Raw genomic sequence first — 19,072 nt, 5'->3', positions numbered from 1 at the left:
CGTGTGTATGCGGCATAACACCCCCCCCCCCCCCGACTGACAATACCACTGTCTGCTGTGCCCCCTGTTCTCCTTCATCCAGAGTGGGGGCACTCTAATACAGGAGGTGTGTTACTGGCCAGATCACCAGGTGAAAACAGGCAAAAGCCTAAAAAAAAGAAAACAAATGCAGCCAGCACATCTAATGATTGGTAAGCTGCAAAATATTACATTTTAGGGTTAGGGTTTGAAACCATGCTATGGTGTAAGTTCACCTATGAGGAAGATGTTCAGAAAGTCGCCCTATGTAATTTTATATCCAATAATAGTCTATGCATGAAGGTACAAAAAACCATCTGTGCAGCAGCTCCACAAGTACTTACCTGATCCTAAACTTTCTCCAGCACTGTGTATGAAAGCCTCAGCTTTGCTGTGGTCTCTCCCTCCTCATTGGCTGAGACAGCAGCGGCTCCTGCTGCTGGCAATCACAGCCATTGAGCCAATGAGGAGAGGGAGGAGCTGCGAATCTGTGTGTGAATGGACATGCAGAGCAGCGGCTTGAGAGCGTATCTGCTTGGGTGCCCTCAATGCAAGCTACTTGCTCTGGAGAAACTTGGCAGGAGGGAGGGGCCAGGAGAAGCGGGTGGGGGACAGAAGAAGAGGAGGATCAGGGCTGCTCTGTGCAAAACCACTGCAGAGCAGGTAGGTATAACATGTTTGTTATTTTTTTTTTAAATGAGAGCCTTTCTTATCACTTTAAGCTGGGTACACACGGATCGGGATTCGGCTGAAGCATCAAGGACCGGACGGATTTCGATCTCTGAGTGTCTTCCCTGTTTGGCGGATTATTTTTGTGTTGAATGGTCCTGCTGGAAAAAACATCATGTTCCTGCATCCATATTGCTTGTTTGAAAAAAAAAAAAAAACTAGCAATGTGTACCCAGATTTACAGGCTGGATCACCAGGTGAAAATAAAGGAAAAGGACATAAAAAAGAAAGCAGTAAAGCAGTAATAAACCCAAAAGCAAACATTTATTATATTGTAGCTTACCGAGTCTTAAATGTGATGGTAGTATTCGTTTCCTTTCTTCTATATTTATCTCATTAAGTCTGTTGTTTTTCACAAGCTCTCCAGCAGAATGTATCAGTTTACATGGATGAGACAAACCACTTAACCACTTCCCGACCGCCTCGGGCAGAGATACTGCGGCAGAAGGGCACATACAGGCAGAATCACGTACCTGTACGTTGCCCTTTAAGAGGCAGGTTGCAGGTGCGCGTGCGCTCGCTGAGAGCTTCGCGAGCCCATTAGAATCACTCCCTAAGACACACTTAACCCCTACAGCGCCACCTAGTGGTTAACCCCTTCACTGCCAGTCACATTTACACAGTAATCAATGCATTTTTAATTGCACTGATCACTGTATAAATGTGAATGGTCCCAAAACCGCGCCAAAAGTGTACAATGTGTGCACCATAATGTCGAAGCCATGATAAAAATCGCTGATCGCCGCCATTACTAATAAAAAAAATATTAATAAAAATGCCATAAAACAATCCCCTATTTTGTAAACGCTATAACTTTTGCGCAAACCAATCAAAAGTGCTTATATTTTACCAAAAATATGTAGAAGAATACGTATCGGCCTAAACTGAGGAAAAAAATTTTTTTTATATATTTTTGGGGGGTATTTATTATAGCAAAAGGTCAAAATTTACGCAATTTTTTTGTTTATAGCGCAAAAAATAGGTGATCAAATACCACCAAAAGAAAGCTCTATTTGTGGGGAAAAAAAGGGCATCAATTTTGTTTGGGAGCCACGTCGCACGACTGCGCAATTGTCAGTTAAAGCGACGCAGTGCCGATCTGGTCTTTGGCCAGCAAAATGGTCTGGGGCTTAAGTGGTTAAAGTGGTTACTAAGCCACGCTAACTACTTTATACTATCCACTCTGTGTCCTAATCCTGTGACCCCGTGTGTGTGATTTATAAAAAAATGCAGATTATACTTCATTTTGGAGCGCCGCTCGGTGCTCACGTGACCGCCTGGCTCTTTCCTCTACCCATCTGACAGCTGCAGGGGACGGGGCTGGGATTTCTCCTCAGTCAGGATGAGAGGAGGAGAGAGCCGGCCGGTCACATAAATGCAGAGCATTTTGAAATGAGGTATAATCTGCATTTTTTTGTTAAGGGGGCGCTGCAACCTTAACAATCGATGACAGTTGAAGTGTAAACAAAAGAAATGTCCAGGCAATTAGAGCTGTCAAAAAAAAAAGCAGCCTGACAATGTTTATCAACAACATTGCTCAGCTGCTAAAAGAGATAGGAAGAAACATTGTTTCATTTTGTAACTGTCTGTTTATTCATCTACAGATCAAATGGTTGATCTGCAGATTAAGTCAGTTAAAAGCAACCTTCTTTTTATTAAATGTTCCTCTGTTCAACCCCTTATTAACCCTTAATTCAATTTAATTATTATTTTCCTGCTGATTTATTTTCTGTTAATTTCTATTTTATAAACTTTTAATAAATAAAACTTTTTTTTGTTGTTTTCGTTTGCTTTGTTTGTTAATATTTTTACACCTTTAACATATATTTACACGTTTCATAATACAAAATTGAAAAAACTAAATGTATTTCATTTTTAAATAACTTTTCAGTGCTTTGTACCAGAATCATAATTTTAATGTCATTTTAAACAGGACAAATTGCAGAATAAAATGTGTCAATTTGTTAGTGATTCTAAATCTGCTAATACATTTAACACTACCTTCCACCCAGACTGTCTGATGTGCTTCCTGTGCTCATTCCTCTATTCTTGGCCAGATCACCAGGTGAAAACAAAGGGGAACAAGCCAAAGAAAAGAAAACGAATCCAGTCAGCACATATAAAATTGGTAAGCTGCAAATTTCAGAATAAAACATATTTTTTATTTTTGTTTGCTTTGTTTGTTAATATTTTTTACACCTTTAACATATATTTATACATTTCACAGTACAAAATTGAAAAAAATAAATAAATGTATTTCCCATTTGTAAATAACTTTTCTGTGCTTTGTTTTATAAACATAATTTTCATGTCATTTTAAACAGGACACATTTCAGAATAAAATGTACACTTTTTATGTGCAGTAACACTATTTTTTAAACTAACACTGCTCAAAAAAAAAGGAATTTTTTTATTTATTTTTTAAGTTTTATTACATTTAATTATCTAAGGATTAAAAAAAAAAAACATCAATTGTTGTAAAACAATATTTAAGAAAAAAAAGTTGCTTGCCCTTAAAAAAAAACATATATTAGAGCTGCACGATTAATCGAGAATCGTTATCGCAATTTTTTCCCCGTTGCGATCTAGAGAAAAATGTTTCACGATTCTTGCTATGCAAAGAATTCTCTCTGCTCTTCTGAAGCCACAGCCGCCAAAAGAAAGGAAGAAAAAAAAAAACTGGCAGTCTGCCAAGAATCACAACATTCTTTAGCAAGTATAAACATTGTAACAATTTGTCAAAGGAATAGACTTTGGGGTTTATTTGCTAAAGGAAAATCCACTTTGCACTGAAAGTGCACTTGGAAGTAAAGTCACTGTAGATCCGAGGGGGACGTGCAAGGAAAATAAAAAAACAACATTTTAGCTTGCACATGATTGGATGATAAAATCAGCAGAGCTTCCACTCATTTCAGATCTACCCCTTAGATTTAGAGTGACTGCACTTCCAAGTGCACTTTCAGTGCAAAGTGGATTTGCCTTTCGTAAATAACCCTGTTTGTGTGTAAATGAGAAAAGTTTAACCACTTAAACACAAAAACTTTTTTCTGACATTTGTTGGCTTCAAGTAAAAATAATTTTTTTTTGCTATAAAATTACTTAGAACCCCCAAACATTCTATTTATTTTTTTAGTAGAGACCCTAGAGAATAATATGGTGGTTGTTGCAATATTTTTGTCACACTGTATTTGCACAGCGGTCTTTCAAATGCAGTTTTTTGGGGGAAAAAATCACTTTAATGAATTAAAAAACAAAACTAACCAGTAAAGTTAGCCTAATTTTTTTTTTTATAATGTGAAAGATTTTATGTCGCTAGAATCATGAGAGAATCGTGATCTTTTTATTCTAAGCAAAAAAGTTGTGATTCTTATTTTGGTCAGAATCGTGCAGCTCTAACATTTGTATTGCATTGTTATCTTAAGTAATGACAAAGGGGGTTATTTATAGGCTTGTGCAATTCGTTTCGTAACGAATCGAAATTCGGCCGAATTTTGCATCTTTCGGACATTCGGATGCATCCGAATGTCTGAATAAAAAAATAACAAATTACAACGAATACGAAAGAAATATAACGAATGAATTCGAATGAATTCGACATGATTCTAGCACCAAGTGACCCCGAGATACATGGCCCTAAACTCGGGTCACAAAATATTTTTGAAATAATGTCGAATCATGTTGAAATAATTTCAAATGCATTCGAAATGATTTCAACATGATTCGCAATTATTTCAACCGCATTCGAAAATATTTTGTGACCCGAATTTAGGGCCATGTATCTCGGGGTCACTTGGTGCTAGACACTTCAAATTTGGATATGTGGATAGTGCTAGTATTATTGTGCTTGTATACCAAATTTGGGGTTTCTAGCTATAAGTGACCCCGAGATATGTGGCCCCAAAATCGGGTCGCAAAATGTTATTAGTTATTAGAGCAGAGAGTGACATTTTGCGACCCGAATTTGGGGCCACATATCTCGGGGTCACTTATAGCTAGAAACCCCAAATTTGGTATGCAAACACAATAGTACTAGCACTACAACATATCAAAAATGGAGTTTCTAGCACCAAGTGACCCCGAGATACATGGCCCTAAAGTCGGGTCACAAAATATTTTCGAATGTGGTTGAAATAATGTCGAATCATGTTGAAATCATTTCGAATGCGGTTGAAATAATGTCGAATCATGTTGAAATCATTTCGAATCGGGTAGAAATATTTTCGAATTTGGTTGAAATATTTTCGAATGTGGCCGATTTTTCGAATTTGGTAGAAAACGAAACGAAATCCGAAAACGAATTTAAGGAAGTTAACGAATATAACTAAATGAAATTAATGAATTAACGAATTAAAACGAAACTAAACTAAACAAATTTTTTCCTTTTGCACATGTCTAGTTATTTACGAAAGTCAAATCCACTTTGCACTGAAAGTGCACTTGGAAGTGCAGTCACTCTAAATCTAATGCTGCGTACACAGGGCCAGACTTTCCAGAAGACTAGGTCCGACGAGATCAGTCCGTCCGACAATCCGATCGTGTGTGGGCTAGTCCGACCGCTTTTTATTAAAAAAATCCAACTGACCTAGAAATAGAACATGTTTCAAATATATCCAATGGACTCAACTCCTACGGACTAAAAATCTGGAAAACCGTATGTCTGTGTGCTGGTCTGACGGACCAAATATGAGGCAAGGACAGCTTTTGAACTTGTACACAGTTACATAGTTAGTAAGGTTGAATAAAGACACCAGTTCATCCAGTGTGAGTGTCTACAATTGTCCCTATCCCTGTACAATGCACACTCACATTGGTCCCTACCCTCAAGGAGCCCATGATCCAAGGTCCCCATTCATATACTAGGGCCAGTTTTGGACAGAAGTCAATTAACCTACCTGCATGTCTTTGGAGTGTGGGAGGAAACTGATGCAGACACAGGGAGGTAGTGTTGTGGTTGGGATTTGAACCAGTGACCCTTGTTACTGCTAGGCGAGAGTGCTAACCACTACACCACTGTGCCACCCTAAAAAGGCTAACCACTACACCACTGTGCCGCCTTGTTTAGTCCCGTTTACATCATCACGTTCAAAATAAACTGACTTTCAAATGGACTTAGTCTGGTCGTGTGTGGCCAAGTCCGTTCGTTCGGAAAGTCCGTCGGACCTCCGCCGAAAGTCCGTCAGGAAGACCATTGGACCTAGTCCGTCGAAAAGTCTGGTCGTGTGTACATGGCATAAGGGATAGATCTGAAATGAGTGGAAGCTCTGCTGATTTTATCATCCAATCATGAGCAAGCTAAAATGATGTTTTTTACATTTCTTGCATGTCCCTCTCGGACCTACAGCGACTTTACTTCCAATTGCACTTTCAGTGCAAAGTGGATTTTCCTTTAGTAAATAACCCTCAAAGTTATCACTGAAGTGGTTAATATGCGGGGGCCACCGCATCCCTAACAACCAATCGCTCATTCAGCTGTCAGCAGAGTTCCCCTGCTGACAGCTGAAGTGTAAAAAAAACTGTTGCTGGCAGGTATCGGCAGATGGTATTGGCAAATACAAAAAAAAAAGGTACTCATACCTACTCGCTGTAAAAAAAATTGGATCCCCCTATATATAGCTTTCACCAAAAACACATTTAAGGTTTACAAGACAATGCAAAAGGGTAAAAACCTAAATATTTCATATGTTATATAATCTTACTGGTAAATATTTCCCTGACTAGAGTTCCTCTTTAAGTGATTATATAATTATAAAGTTGTAGACCACTGGGAATTTACTGTATAATCCTGACAAGGATAAAAAGGAGCCGTGCATTATTAATGTCACTCTTTTTTTTCTTCTTGCTCAACCAAAAGGCACTTACTTTGAAAGCCATTCACTGAAAAGATGTCAGGATGATAAAATCCAGGCTTGCAAGTGCACTCGTAGGCTCCGAGAACAAATCCATGGCCCTTATGTGGCATACACTGAAATGAAGAAAACAAGCAATGTACTATCTGTAGACTTACAAGAGGCTTCAAAGAATGGCAGGTCAGCAGATTCTTCACATATATCATTTTCATATTCATTTTGTTGGACTCAGCCCAGCCATGAATGACACAATCGTCCGTCAAGCGTAATAAAATGAGTTTATTAGCACAGATGGTCAATGCATACCACAGAATAAAGATGCCACCAAACATACATTTTTACCCAGATTTCTTCTTGATTGTAATTTTAGTAGCAAAGCTTCTTGAAAACCTTGCACTGATTGTAATAGATATAGTACGGTTCTCTTATAAGACAAACAATTTAGATTTATTTTAGGGCTGTGGAAATAAAGATTAATTCCTCGATTAATCGATTCATTTTTTTGATCGATCAAAATTCTTTTGATCGATCAAAAGAGTTCCATCGGAGATCCGGTGACGTCACAGACATCAACGTCATTGGACTCCTCCCCCCCTTCCCCAAGTGCCTCCGTCTACTAACGAAGGGAAGGAGGGAGGAGTCCGGTGACATTGAAGTTCTGATTGAACATACCGCTTGTGGGGGAGGAGCTATGCATGACGTCACCCGCTGCTGCCCTACGGAACTAACACGATTGTTGGCTTTACATGCTGTGTTTTTATCACCTTTATGTGAGTAGTTTGTATTTGAACACAAAAATTGAATCTTATATTTAAGCGGTGAGCACTGAGATCTTTTCTTTCTACCCATGACCTGGCGTTCTTGTTGAGATCTAAGGAGACGTGAGAGAGTGTGAGTTTGCACAGGGGTCCATGCCATAAGGTGAGAGTGATGAGTTAGACTGGAGGTGGAGGGATTGTCACACTACTGTGGAAAAAAAATTACTTACGTCTGTGCTACAGTTTGAATTTAAAACGTATTTGTGTGAACTGTGAAGTTAAGTCATGGATTGTGGAAGCTAACTAGTGTCGGCTGATTGTATATAGTGTATACCACATTTACCACTGACTAATGCAGAGTTGCAATGCAAGGAGATCAGCTAAAAGTAGTTGGATCTGTATGTGTGTTATAATTAATCAAAATTAGTTGATTCATCGATTTAAAAAAAAAACGATTAATCAAACACAAAATTATTATTATTTTTCTCAGACAGATCCATCTTTCTCCCAGCTTATCCCCCACAATTATTACCTTTTTATATCACTTGCTTGCTCTTCCCTTTAGATTGTAAGCTGTCATGAACAGGGCCCTCCTAACCTTCTTGTCTTGTATTGCATCGTAACTTTACCACTTCAGCCCCGGACCAATTGGCTGGCCAAAGATCAGAGCACTTTTTGCGATTCGGCACTGCGTCACTTTGACAATTGCGCGGTCGTGCGACGAGGCTCCCAAACACAATTGACGTCTTTTTTTTCCCCACAAATAGAGCTTTCTTTGATTTTACTTTTTGCTATAATAAATATCCCCAAAAAATATATAAAAATTTTTTTTTTCCTCAGTTTAGGCCGATACGTATTCTTCTACATATTTTTGGTAAAAAAAAAAAAAATCGCAATAAGCATTTATTGACTGGTTTGCGCAAAAGTTATAGCATCTACAAAAAAGGGGATAGTTTTATGGCATTTTTATTATTAAATTTTATTTTTTACTAGTAATGGCGGTGATCAGCGATCGGGACTGCGACATTATGGAGGACACATCGGACACTTTTGGCGTGATTTTGGGACCATTTGCATTTATGCCCTGTACACACGGTCAGACTTTCCAATGGAAAATGTGCGATCGGATCTTGTTGTAGGAAAATCCGATCGTGTGTGGGATCCATCAGACTTTTTCTGTCTGAATTTCTGACACACAAAATTTGAGAGCAGGATCTAAAATTTTCCGACAACAAAATCCGATCGTTTAAATTCCGATCGTGTGTAGACAATTCCGACGGACAAAGTGCCATGCATGCTCAGAATAAATTACGAGACGAAAGCTATTGGCTACTGCCCTCTTTATAGTCCCGTCGTATGTGTTGTACGTCACCGCGAACGATCGGATTTTCCAACAACTTTGTGCAACCGTGTGTATGCAAGACAAGTTTGGGCCAAAATCCGTTGGAAAAAATCTGATGGATTTTGTTGTCAGACAGTCTGACCACGTGTATGGGGCATTATACAGCGATCAGTGCAATTAAAAATGCTTTGATTACTGTGTAAATGTGACTGGCAGTGAACGGGTTAACCACTAGGTGGCGCTGTAGGGGTTAAGTGTGTCTTAGGGAGTGATTCTAACTGTGGGGGAAAGGGGCTGTGTGTGACACAATACTGATCACTGCCCCCGATCACAGGGAGCTGTGATCAGTGTCATTAGGCAGAACGGGATGATGCTTGTTTACATTAGCATTTCCCTGTTCTTCCTTCCCGTGAGGCGATCGTGGGTATCCCCGCTCACGGGGCTTCCGGCGGGTGCGCGCTCCCGCAGGCCGCCTCTTAAAGGACAATGTACAGGTATGTTAATCTGCCCGTACATGCCCTTCTGCCACAGTATATCTGTGTGAGGCAGTCGGGAAGTGGTTAATGTCTCCCTTTATTTTGTAAAGCAATGCCCATAATGTTGGCGCTATCAAAAGTCTGGGTTATACTAACCTTGCAGATTGCAGTACAGTTTGACTACATTGGAAGAGGATAAAATAACAGAATCTTCAGTGCTGTCTGCCTCTGCATTCTTTTTCTTTAGTTCTTTGTTACTACAGAAATAGAGCGGGCACTGTACTATTGTAGGCCTATCAACTCCATTCACTAGTGCTCATCAGAACTGCAAGAAAAGCGGTCACCACAACAACAAACACGCTCAGCCTTATAAAAGATATAAAAGATTTTTTTGTTATTCTTTAGCAATATCTAGACGCCTTTTCTTTCTGCTGTTGGATAGACTAGGGCAGTGATGGCGAAACTTGGCACCCCAGATGTTTTGGAACTACATTTCCCATGATGCTCAACTACACTGCAGAGTGCATGAGCATCATGGGAAATGTAGTTCCAAAACATCTGGGGTGCCAAGGTTCACCATCACTGGCCTAAGGAATGGTTAGAACTATTGTCATTTCAAAAAATGGGAAACAGACCTTCAATTACAACCAGAACAAATAAACTGGTCCCAAATATGGCATAATTTCAAATCAGCATCACCTAATATTGTCACTCTCGAAACTAATTACAAAGTTCTCACTAGATGGTACCTAGTCCATGCCAGAATCTCCAAGTTTTCTCCACAATACCCATCCCAATGCTTCCAAGGATGTTCAGCATTGGGAACACACATGCACATATGGTGGGAATGTAAAATAGTTGAATCCTTTTGGTTGTAGGTGTTGAAGATGCTTTCCACTATGTTTAATATACCTTTGCTTCCTGATCCAGCCACAGCACTCCTAAATGATAAACCAAATATTTTATCGCGCCGCCAGTTTAAACGTATGCTCTTCATAACCACAGCAGCCAAACAGACCATAGCGAAAAGATGGAAATCTGACTCCGAATCTGACTTTGTCATTTAAGAACAGAATAACTCAGTTCATGATCCACACAAAGACCGAAGCAATCTTACTTGGCAATTTATCGAAGTATGAAGCCTTATGGAGACCATGGTTTGAGCATTTCCTACCTCCAGGATTCGATAATTCATTATTTCTTCTTTGAAGACATTATATGGACAACCTATAATGCTACTATAAACTAGACCTATTACCTTTAATTAGTGGTTCTCTCTGGAAATTCCCCCATGTCCCACCCCTTATCTCCTTACCCCCAACACTGTGCAGTTACTACCCCCTTCACTTACTACTTGACTTTCTTGAAGTGTGATTAACTAAAAATAGTTGCAAAGACGTATTTAATCTCCAGATGAAGTCAAGCCATATTGCAGGAACTTGGCCCTGGAACTATCTTCTGATTCTCACCCAACTATCTTACTTCCTCTTCGCTATTATACTTACTTTCCTGCACCTTACTTTTCCCCACACTTCTTAATAAACTTATTCATCCTCATACCTCCTATACTTTACCTTTAAAGAGGAAGTAAACCCTGATGAGTTTACTTCCTCTTTCATTCCCTGCAAAGGTAAAGCACAATGGACTACTATGCATCGCATTGTAGTCCATTATGTGTCACTTACCTGACACAGGAGCCAGCGAAGTCACCGCTGTCCCCTGTAGTCCAGAGCATCCATCTTCTCGGTGGGTCTCGCCGCTGTCATTCGGCGAAGCCGCGATGACGTCACTCCCGCACATGCACACGGGAGCCCACACGCGCGGCATATCACCGTTAACGGCGGCGCGCTCAGTGCGTCTGCGCGCCGCTGTCTACGGGGCATGCGCCGTAGACAGTGGTGCTTGTCTTTCGGTAAATATCTCCTAAACCGTGTAGGTTTAGGAGATATTTCTTGGACCTACAGGTAAGCCTTAATCTAGGCTTACTTGTAGGTCAAAGTGTGTTGTAAGGGTTTACAACCACTTTAATTTGTATAATTCTTGTTTTCTGTATTCACTTTATATGATATAAACATTTAAGATATATTGTGTGTTACTTTTCATAACATAATCGCCTATGTGATGCATTACAATTGCCTGTTACATTATATATCCAAGAATGTTATTATCTTTCTTTGTAAACCTGAACTATATTTAACTCAAAACAATAAAATATTTTAAAAGAGAACTATTGTCATTTTTTTCCTGCAATGGGTGAAGATTTTCCTCTTCCAGTAAGAGACTGTAAAATACAGGATTTCATTTTATTTGTGTATATATATTATATATTAGAGCTGCACAATTAATCTTCAAGAATCGTTATCACAATTTTTGTTCCCCCTGTTGTGATCTTGACAAAAGTGTTTCACAATTCTTGCTTTGCAAAGAATTCTCTCTGCTCTTCTGAAGCCACAGCCGCCAAAAAAAAGGAAGAAAAAAAACGGGCAGTCTGCCAAGAATCACAACATTCTTTAGCAGTGGAACTAAGTATGAACATTGTAACAATTTGTCAAAGGAATAGACTTTGTGTGTAAGGCCCCTTTCAGGTCGACCTGTCAGTTTTTTAGACGCTCCATGCAGGTCTATGGATCGACGGATGTCAGCAGTTACCATGTCCGCTGACATCCGATCCGCGAAAACCAGACGTATGGTGATACGTTTGCATCCATCCTGGCGAATCGAATCGGATGAGATCTGATGAAAACGGACATCCTGTCCGTTTTCATCCGATCCCTCCATAGGAATCGGTGGCGCTCCGACAGGCCCCTGCCCGCTCAGTGAGCAGAGACGGACTTGTCATCCGCCGGCTCAGCGGAGATCAATGGAGAGAGCTGAGCGGATCCGCCTCGTGGGAATGAGGCCTAAATGAGGAAAGTTTAACCAATTAAACACTAAACTTTTTTTCTGACATTTGTTGGTTTTAAGTTAAAATCATTTTTTTTGCTAGAAAATTACTTAGAACCTCCAAACATTATATATATTTTTTTTGTAGAGACCCTATTGAATAAAATGGTGGTTGTTACAATATTTTATGTCACGCTGTATTTGCACAAATGCATTTTTTTTGGAGAAAAAATGACTTTAATTAATTAAAAGAAAAAAACTAACCAGTCTATTCTTTTTTTCTATTATTTTATATTCTATTCTATTCTGTTCTATTCTAGTCTTTTCTATTTGAAGTTTAATGCATTCTATTTGCAATTCAAATTTTGGAAGATGGTTATATATTCTTTCTAAATGTATTCTATTGTTTTTCTATTATTTTCTTTTCTATTCGATTCTCTTATTTTCCATTCTATTTTTTTCTATTATCTTCCATTCTATTCTAATCTTTTGCTATTGAAATTCAAATTCATTCTATTCTAAATTTGAATTTCAGACGATGGTTATACATTATCTTATTTATTTATTATTCTAATTTTATTCAAATTTTCCAATAGTTAGACAGTCAGTATCAATAGCCTAATGTAACAGCTGCATTTAAATGGAAAAAAAAAATCGAAATCGAGTGCGTTTTCAAATTCAAATACCGATTCGATAATCTTTTTCAAATCTTTTTTCAATTGCGGTCAGATTTTTTCGCATTCGGTTGAAATTTTCGAATTCTAAACAAAACAAACACAAAACACAAAACAAACACAAAACAAATTCCGAAAAGGAATTTAACTAAACTAATTTATTTAAATACCAAATCAGAAACGAAACAAAACATTTTTTTTTTTTTGTCCTACACATGTCTAAATGAATCTACTAGAATGTCTTTGTAGTGTCAGGGAAAACATATTAACACATGAAAGAGAGATGGCAGAAGAAAGCCCAAGTGGTCCATCAAGGCTGCCCCAATTTTTCTTAATTTATTTCAACCTTTATACTTTTTTTTTATTATTATTGTAATCTATGTTTGTTACATAGTTACATAGTTACATAGTTACATAGTCAGGTTGAAAAAAGACACAAGTCCATCCAGTTCAACCAAAAATATATATATATAATAAATATCATACCAGCCCATATACCCAATTCTATACCCACAGTTGATCCAGAGGAAGGCAAAAAACCCCAGCAGAGCATGATCCAATTTGCTAAAGCAGGGGAAAAAATTCCTTCCTGATCCCCCAAGAGGCAATCGGATTTTCCCCGGATCAACTTTACCTATAAATTTTAGTACCCAGTTATATTACGTACACTTAGGAAATAATCCAGGCCTTTGTCCCATGTATGTCTGAACCACTTACTGTTGACTGACTCACCACCTCTGCTGTAAGTCTATTCCAAGCATGAACTGGATTTGAAAACCAGAGAAGGTGAGGAAAACCCTCAAAGGGACAGTGAGAACATGTATACTTCATGCCGGTAGTGCCCTGGTCAGGAGTCGTACAATGAACCCTAGTCCTGCAAAGCAGGAGTACTAACTAGTAACTCATTGTCCTGCCATCAACACAAAGAACGACTTGAAATCTGCCCATCAAAGTTTTGGCTTTATATATCTACTTTAGGTTCTAATTCCTAAAGGGGTACTTAACTCTCAACCCCGCCGTGTTTTCTTACCTCTAGTGCTACGTTCTCCTCAACACATATTCAGTGAGGGAAAAAAAGTATTTGACCATCTGCTGATTTTGTTCATTTGCCCACTGACAAAGAAATGATCAGTCTATCATTTTATTGGTAGGTTTATTTTAACAGTGAGAGACAGAATAACAACAAAAATATCGGAAAACGCATCTCAAATAAGTTATAAATTGATTTGCATTTTAATGAGTGAAATAAATATTTGACCCCTTTGTAAAACATGATGGCAAAACCCTTGTTGGCAATCACAGAGGTCAGACATTTCTTGTAGTTGGCCACCAGGTTTGCACACATCTCAGGAGGGATTTTGTCCCATTACTCTTTGTAGATCCTCTCCAAGTCATTAAGTTTTTGAGGCTGACATTTGGTAACTCAAACTTTCAGCTCCCTTCACATATTTTCTATGGGATTACGGTCTGGAGACTAGCTAGACCACTCCAGGTCCCTAATGTGCTTCTTCTTGAGCCACTCCTTTGTTGCCTTGGCCATGTGTTTTGGGTCATTGTCATGCTGAAAGACCCATCCATGACCCATTTTCAATGCCCTGGCTGAGGGAAGGAGGTTCTCACCCATGATGTAAAGGTACATGGACCCATCCATCGTTCCTTTCATGCAGTGAAGTTGTCCTGTCCCCTTAACAGAAAAACACCCCCAAAGCATAATGTTTCCACCTCTGTGTTTGACGGTGGGGATGGTGTTCTTGGGGTCATAGGCAACATTCCTCCTCCTTCAAACACGCCATGTTGAGTTGATGCCAAAGAGCTTGATTTTGGTCTCATCTGACCACAACACTTTCACCTAGTTCTCCTCTGAATCATTCAGATGTTCATTAGCAAACTTCAGACAGGCCTGTACATGTGCTTTCTTGAGCAGGTGGACCTTGTGGGCGCTGCAGCATTTCAGTCCTTCATGGCGTAGTGCTTTACCAATTGTTTTCTTGGTGACTATGTTCCCAGATGCCGTGAGATCATTGACAAGATTCTACCGTGTAGTTCTGGGTTGATTCCTCACCGTTCTCATGGTCATTGAAACTCCACGAGGTGAGATCTTGCATGGAGCCCCAGGCCGAGGGAAATTGGCAGTTATTTTGTGTTTCATTTGCGAACAATTGAACCAACTGTTGTCACCCTCTCACAAAGCTGCTTGACAATGGTCTTGTGGCCTATTCCAGCCTTGTGTAGGTCTACAATCATGTCCCTGACATCCCTGGACAGCTCTTTGGTCTTGGCCATGGTGGAGAGATTGGAATCTGATAGACTGATTGCTTCTGTGGACAGGTGTCTTTTATACAGGTAACAAGCTGAGATTAGGAGCACTCTGTTTAAGAGAGTGCTCCTAATCTCAGCTCATTCCCTGTATAGAAGACACCTGGGAGCCAGAAATCTTGCTGATTGGTGGGGGATCAAAAACTTATTTCACTCATTAAAATGCAAATCCATTTATCACTTTTTTGAGATCTGTGTTTCTGGATATTTTTGTTGTTGTTATGTCTCTCACTGTCAAAATAATCCTACCATTAAAATTATAGACTGATCATTTCTTTGTCAGGGGGCAAACGTACAAAATCAACAGGGGATCAAATACTTTTTCCCCTCGTTGTACCCAGACAGTTAATCCAGCGTTGTCCTGCTGCAATCCGTTGCTTGGGTGACATACACCAGGACCTGTGCCATATTGGTCCTCTTCAGCTGGTTGCCTCTTCTAGGTGCAGGTAGCAAGCTACTACAGACAAGCTGGACCCACCTTCTGGCTCTCCCCCCAGGCCACTCTATGGGTGTGGGACAAGAAGTGAAGGGAAATCTCTCCAACGGGACATAGATGGCCAAAACAAAACTGTCAGGGGTTCTAATTTTTCCTTACTGTATCCAAAATGAAAAACAAGTTTCGCCTTTAGTTCCACTTTGAATGCAGAAATCCATACCAACCAGATTGGATTGTATACTGCACTTACTTCAGCTGATTGAATTGTGATTGGTTGCTCTGAGTTACAGCACTTAAGAATTAGTACTTTTAATAAGAAAAAGATCTTACATAAATCTATTTCCTTTTATAAAGATAATTGGATGAGACCAGTTAAAATCCCTTTGAACAGATTATTTAATGACTAAAAAAAAAAAAAAAATCTTCTTTCATTAAAGAAGCAGTTGGCAAAGACAGATCAACATATGTACATGACGAACCAAATCCCATCACATTCTAAACAAACAAAGCCTTTGGGAATATACATTTATACATGGTGTGATACACAATAATCCCAGACAGTTCTCCCTGGTTTATTATTCTGGAGAACCTGTGGGAAGTGAAGCTGCTGCTGCAAAATGAGAGGTACATTCCGGTCAAACATTAACAACCATTTCATTTCACTCAGGGTATGCTGCCTACCCACTGAGCAACCTAAATATTTTAATTGGCACTCATTTTCAGCTTCTGGCTGTGCCAAGGTTCTTAATGATGTTTGTTCTGACCAGTGAGCATGTAGTTCAATGCTCTGTGGTTCCAGCATGGCCTTCTCTCGAACATGTGACAAGAGACTGTGGCCCGCTGCCCAGAAGCCCTGTAAAAAATATTGTGACCCAGGATAATAAATATATGTACAGTATCTCACAAAAGTGAGTACACCCTCACATTTCTGTAAATATTTTATTACATCTTTTCATGTGACAACACTGAAGAAATGACACTTTGCTACAATGTAAAGTAAGGAGTGTACAGCTTGTATAACAGTGTAAATTGGCTGTCCCCTCAAAATAACTCAATACACAGCCATTAATGTCTAAACCGCTGGCAACAAAAGTGAGTACACCCCTAAGTGAAAATGTCCGAATTGGGCTCAAAGAGTCAATATTTGGTTCGGCCACCATTATTTTCCAGCACTGCCTTAACTCTCTTGGGCATGGAGTTCACCAGAGCTTCGCAGGTTGCCACTTGAGTCCTCTTCCACTCCTCCATGACGACATCAAGGAGCTGGTGGATGTTAGAAACCTTGCGCTCTTCCACCTTCCATTTGAGGATGCCCCACAGATGCTCAATAGGATTTAGGTCTGGAGACATGCTTGGCCAGTCCATCACCTTTACCCTCAGCTTCTTTAGCAAGGCAGTGGTTGTCTTGGAGGTGTGTTTGGGGTCATTATCATGTTGGAATACTGCCCTGCAGCACAGTCGCCGAAGGGAGGGGATCATACTCTCAGGGTTGGTGCAAGGATTTTTGACACCCTAGGCAAATCCTCATGACTCCCCGCCTTTTCCCTGCTCATGTAAACCCCACCTTTTTAATGAAGCACCCATCAAATGTAGCCTCACGAGCGCCCATCAAATGCAGCCTCACCAGCGCCCATCAAATGTAGCCTCACCAGCACCAATCAATGCAGCCTACCAGCGCCCATCAATGAATGTTTGCTTGCCTTGCTTGTCGGGACACAGTGGCGGCTGCCTGCTGATGCTGAGACTTAGTTGCTTGCTGCAAGAGAAGAGAGTAGGAAAACCAGTGGCCGCGCACACTAGGCAGCAGGGTGCCCTAGTGGCTGCCTAGTTTGCCTAGTGGTAGCACCGGCCCTGCATGGTCTGCTTCAGTATGTCACAGTACATGTTGGCATTTATGGTTCCCTCAATGAACTGGTAGCTCCCCAGTGCCGGCAGCACTCATGTAGCCCCAGTCCATAACACTCCAACCACCATGCTTGACTGTAGGCAAGACACACTTGTCTTTGTACTCCTCACCTAGTTGCCGTCACACATGCTTAACACCATCTGAACCAAATAAGTTTATCTTGGTCTCAGACAACAGGAATGGTTCCAGTAATCCATGTCCTTAATCTGCTTGTCTTCAGAAAATTGCTTGCGGGCTTTCTTGTGCATCATCTTCAGAAGAGGCCATGCAGACCAGATTGATGCCGTGTGCGGCGTATGGTCTGAGCACTGACAGGCAGACCTCCCCACCCCTTAAACCTCTGTAGCAATGCTTGCTGCACTCATACGCCTATTTCCCCAAAGACAATCTCTGAATATGATGGTAAGCAAAAATGTGAGGGGTGTACTCACTTTTGTGAGATACTATATATATATATTGTGGCAGCAGGCAGGTAAAGTCACCTGGTTGTATCCAGGATGGGAAATATGTGTGCCCTAGATTCAGGCTTTATGCAGACTTGTACAACTAGAGGAGAAGAGTTAATGAGCCCAGCTGAAGTAAGTGGGCTCATTAAGACCTCTACAAAAAACCCCAGCATGCTTAGGGAGATGCTCCATCCTGGAACCAGTTTTGTGTTGTATAGACTGGGGAGTGTGACACCTGTTCTGTGCGGTGAGTTAACGCCTGTGTGGCAAACCTCTACAACAGAAACAGGGACTGGTGCAGCACAAGGCTGCACTCAGTTGTTAGATTTATTTTCATGTTTTTCTTTTGTTTTGGCTGTTATATTTTTTACTGCATGTAGCATGAATAAACCGCATCTTTTGTTTTTTTTACCTACAACGCTGTCTGCTGTGCCTGATTTTGTGTTGTGAACCCATCCAGGGGGTCACACACACCCGCTGCCGAGCTAACCCCTCACAGTTGGTGGAGAATTTTGGCAGTTTTTTTCTAAAGGCCAGCATGGAGGAGATACTGAGACAGCTGGCTCTAGCAAATGCAAATCAGCAGCAAACAAATGCAAATCAGCAGCAAACAAATGCGGGTTTACAAAGGAGCCTTGCAGCCCAGCAGCAGACAAATGCAACTTTGCAGCAGAGTCTGGAAGCTCAGCAGAAGGCTCACCAGCAGAGTCTGGAAGCTCAGCAGAAAGCTCACCTGCAGAGTTTGGAAGCTCAGCAACAAGCCCAGCAGCAATCTGAAGCCCGCTTCATAGACCTGTTGCAGAAGCAAGAGCAGAGATTTCAACAGCAAATAGAGACATTAATACAGCAACGTCCGCAGACCAATGAAGCAAGTGGTTACAATAATACCTGATCCTTTGGTGTGAGCCGATTACTGACAAAAATGACTGGAGAGGATGATCCGGAGGTGTTTTTGACCACATTTGAAAGGACTGCTGAAAGGGAAAAGTGGCCTAAGGAGCAATGGGCTGGACTGGTGGCCCCTCTGTTAACTGGGGAATCGCAGAAAGCTTATTATGACCTAGAGCCTGACCAAGCAAAAGACTATGTGGTGCTAAAAACAGAAATATTGGCACGGCTGGGTGTCACCCTGGCCGTCCGGGCTCAGCGTGTGCATAATTGGACTTTTCAGGTTGGAAAACCCCCCAGGTCTCAAATGTATGATCTCATTCACCTGAGCAGGAAGTGGCTGCAGCCAGAGAC

The 19,072-nt window shown here is 40.5% G+C and overlaps 1 protein-coding gene across 1 annotated transcript in view; it reads right to left on the bottom strand.

The window, feature by feature from the left end:
- The window catches only part of GPR158 (G protein-coupled receptor 158), a 378,250-nt gene that overhangs the window by 159,740 nt on the left and 199,438 nt on the right, over positions 1-19,072 (bottom strand). Inside the window, exon 3 of the mRNA XM_077490989.1 lies at positions 6,607-6,709. Coding sequence (XP_077347115.1) covers positions 6,607-6,709 — 103 coding nt within the window. The remainder of the gene's footprint in view (positions 1-6,606; positions 6,710-19,072) is intronic.

The sequence above is a fragment of the Lithobates pipiens genome, unplaced genomic scaffold, assembly GCF_037356315.1.
Source record: "Lithobates pipiens isolate NorthernLeopardFrog02 unplaced genomic scaffold, aLitPip1_a1.2 Scaffold_19, whole genome shotgun sequence".
NCBI lineage: Eukaryota > Metazoa > Chordata > Amphibia > Anura > Ranidae > Lithobates > Lithobates pipiens.
The sequence above is the reverse complement of the archived record's forward strand: the minus strand, read 5'-3'. Positions and strand labels throughout refer to the sequence as shown.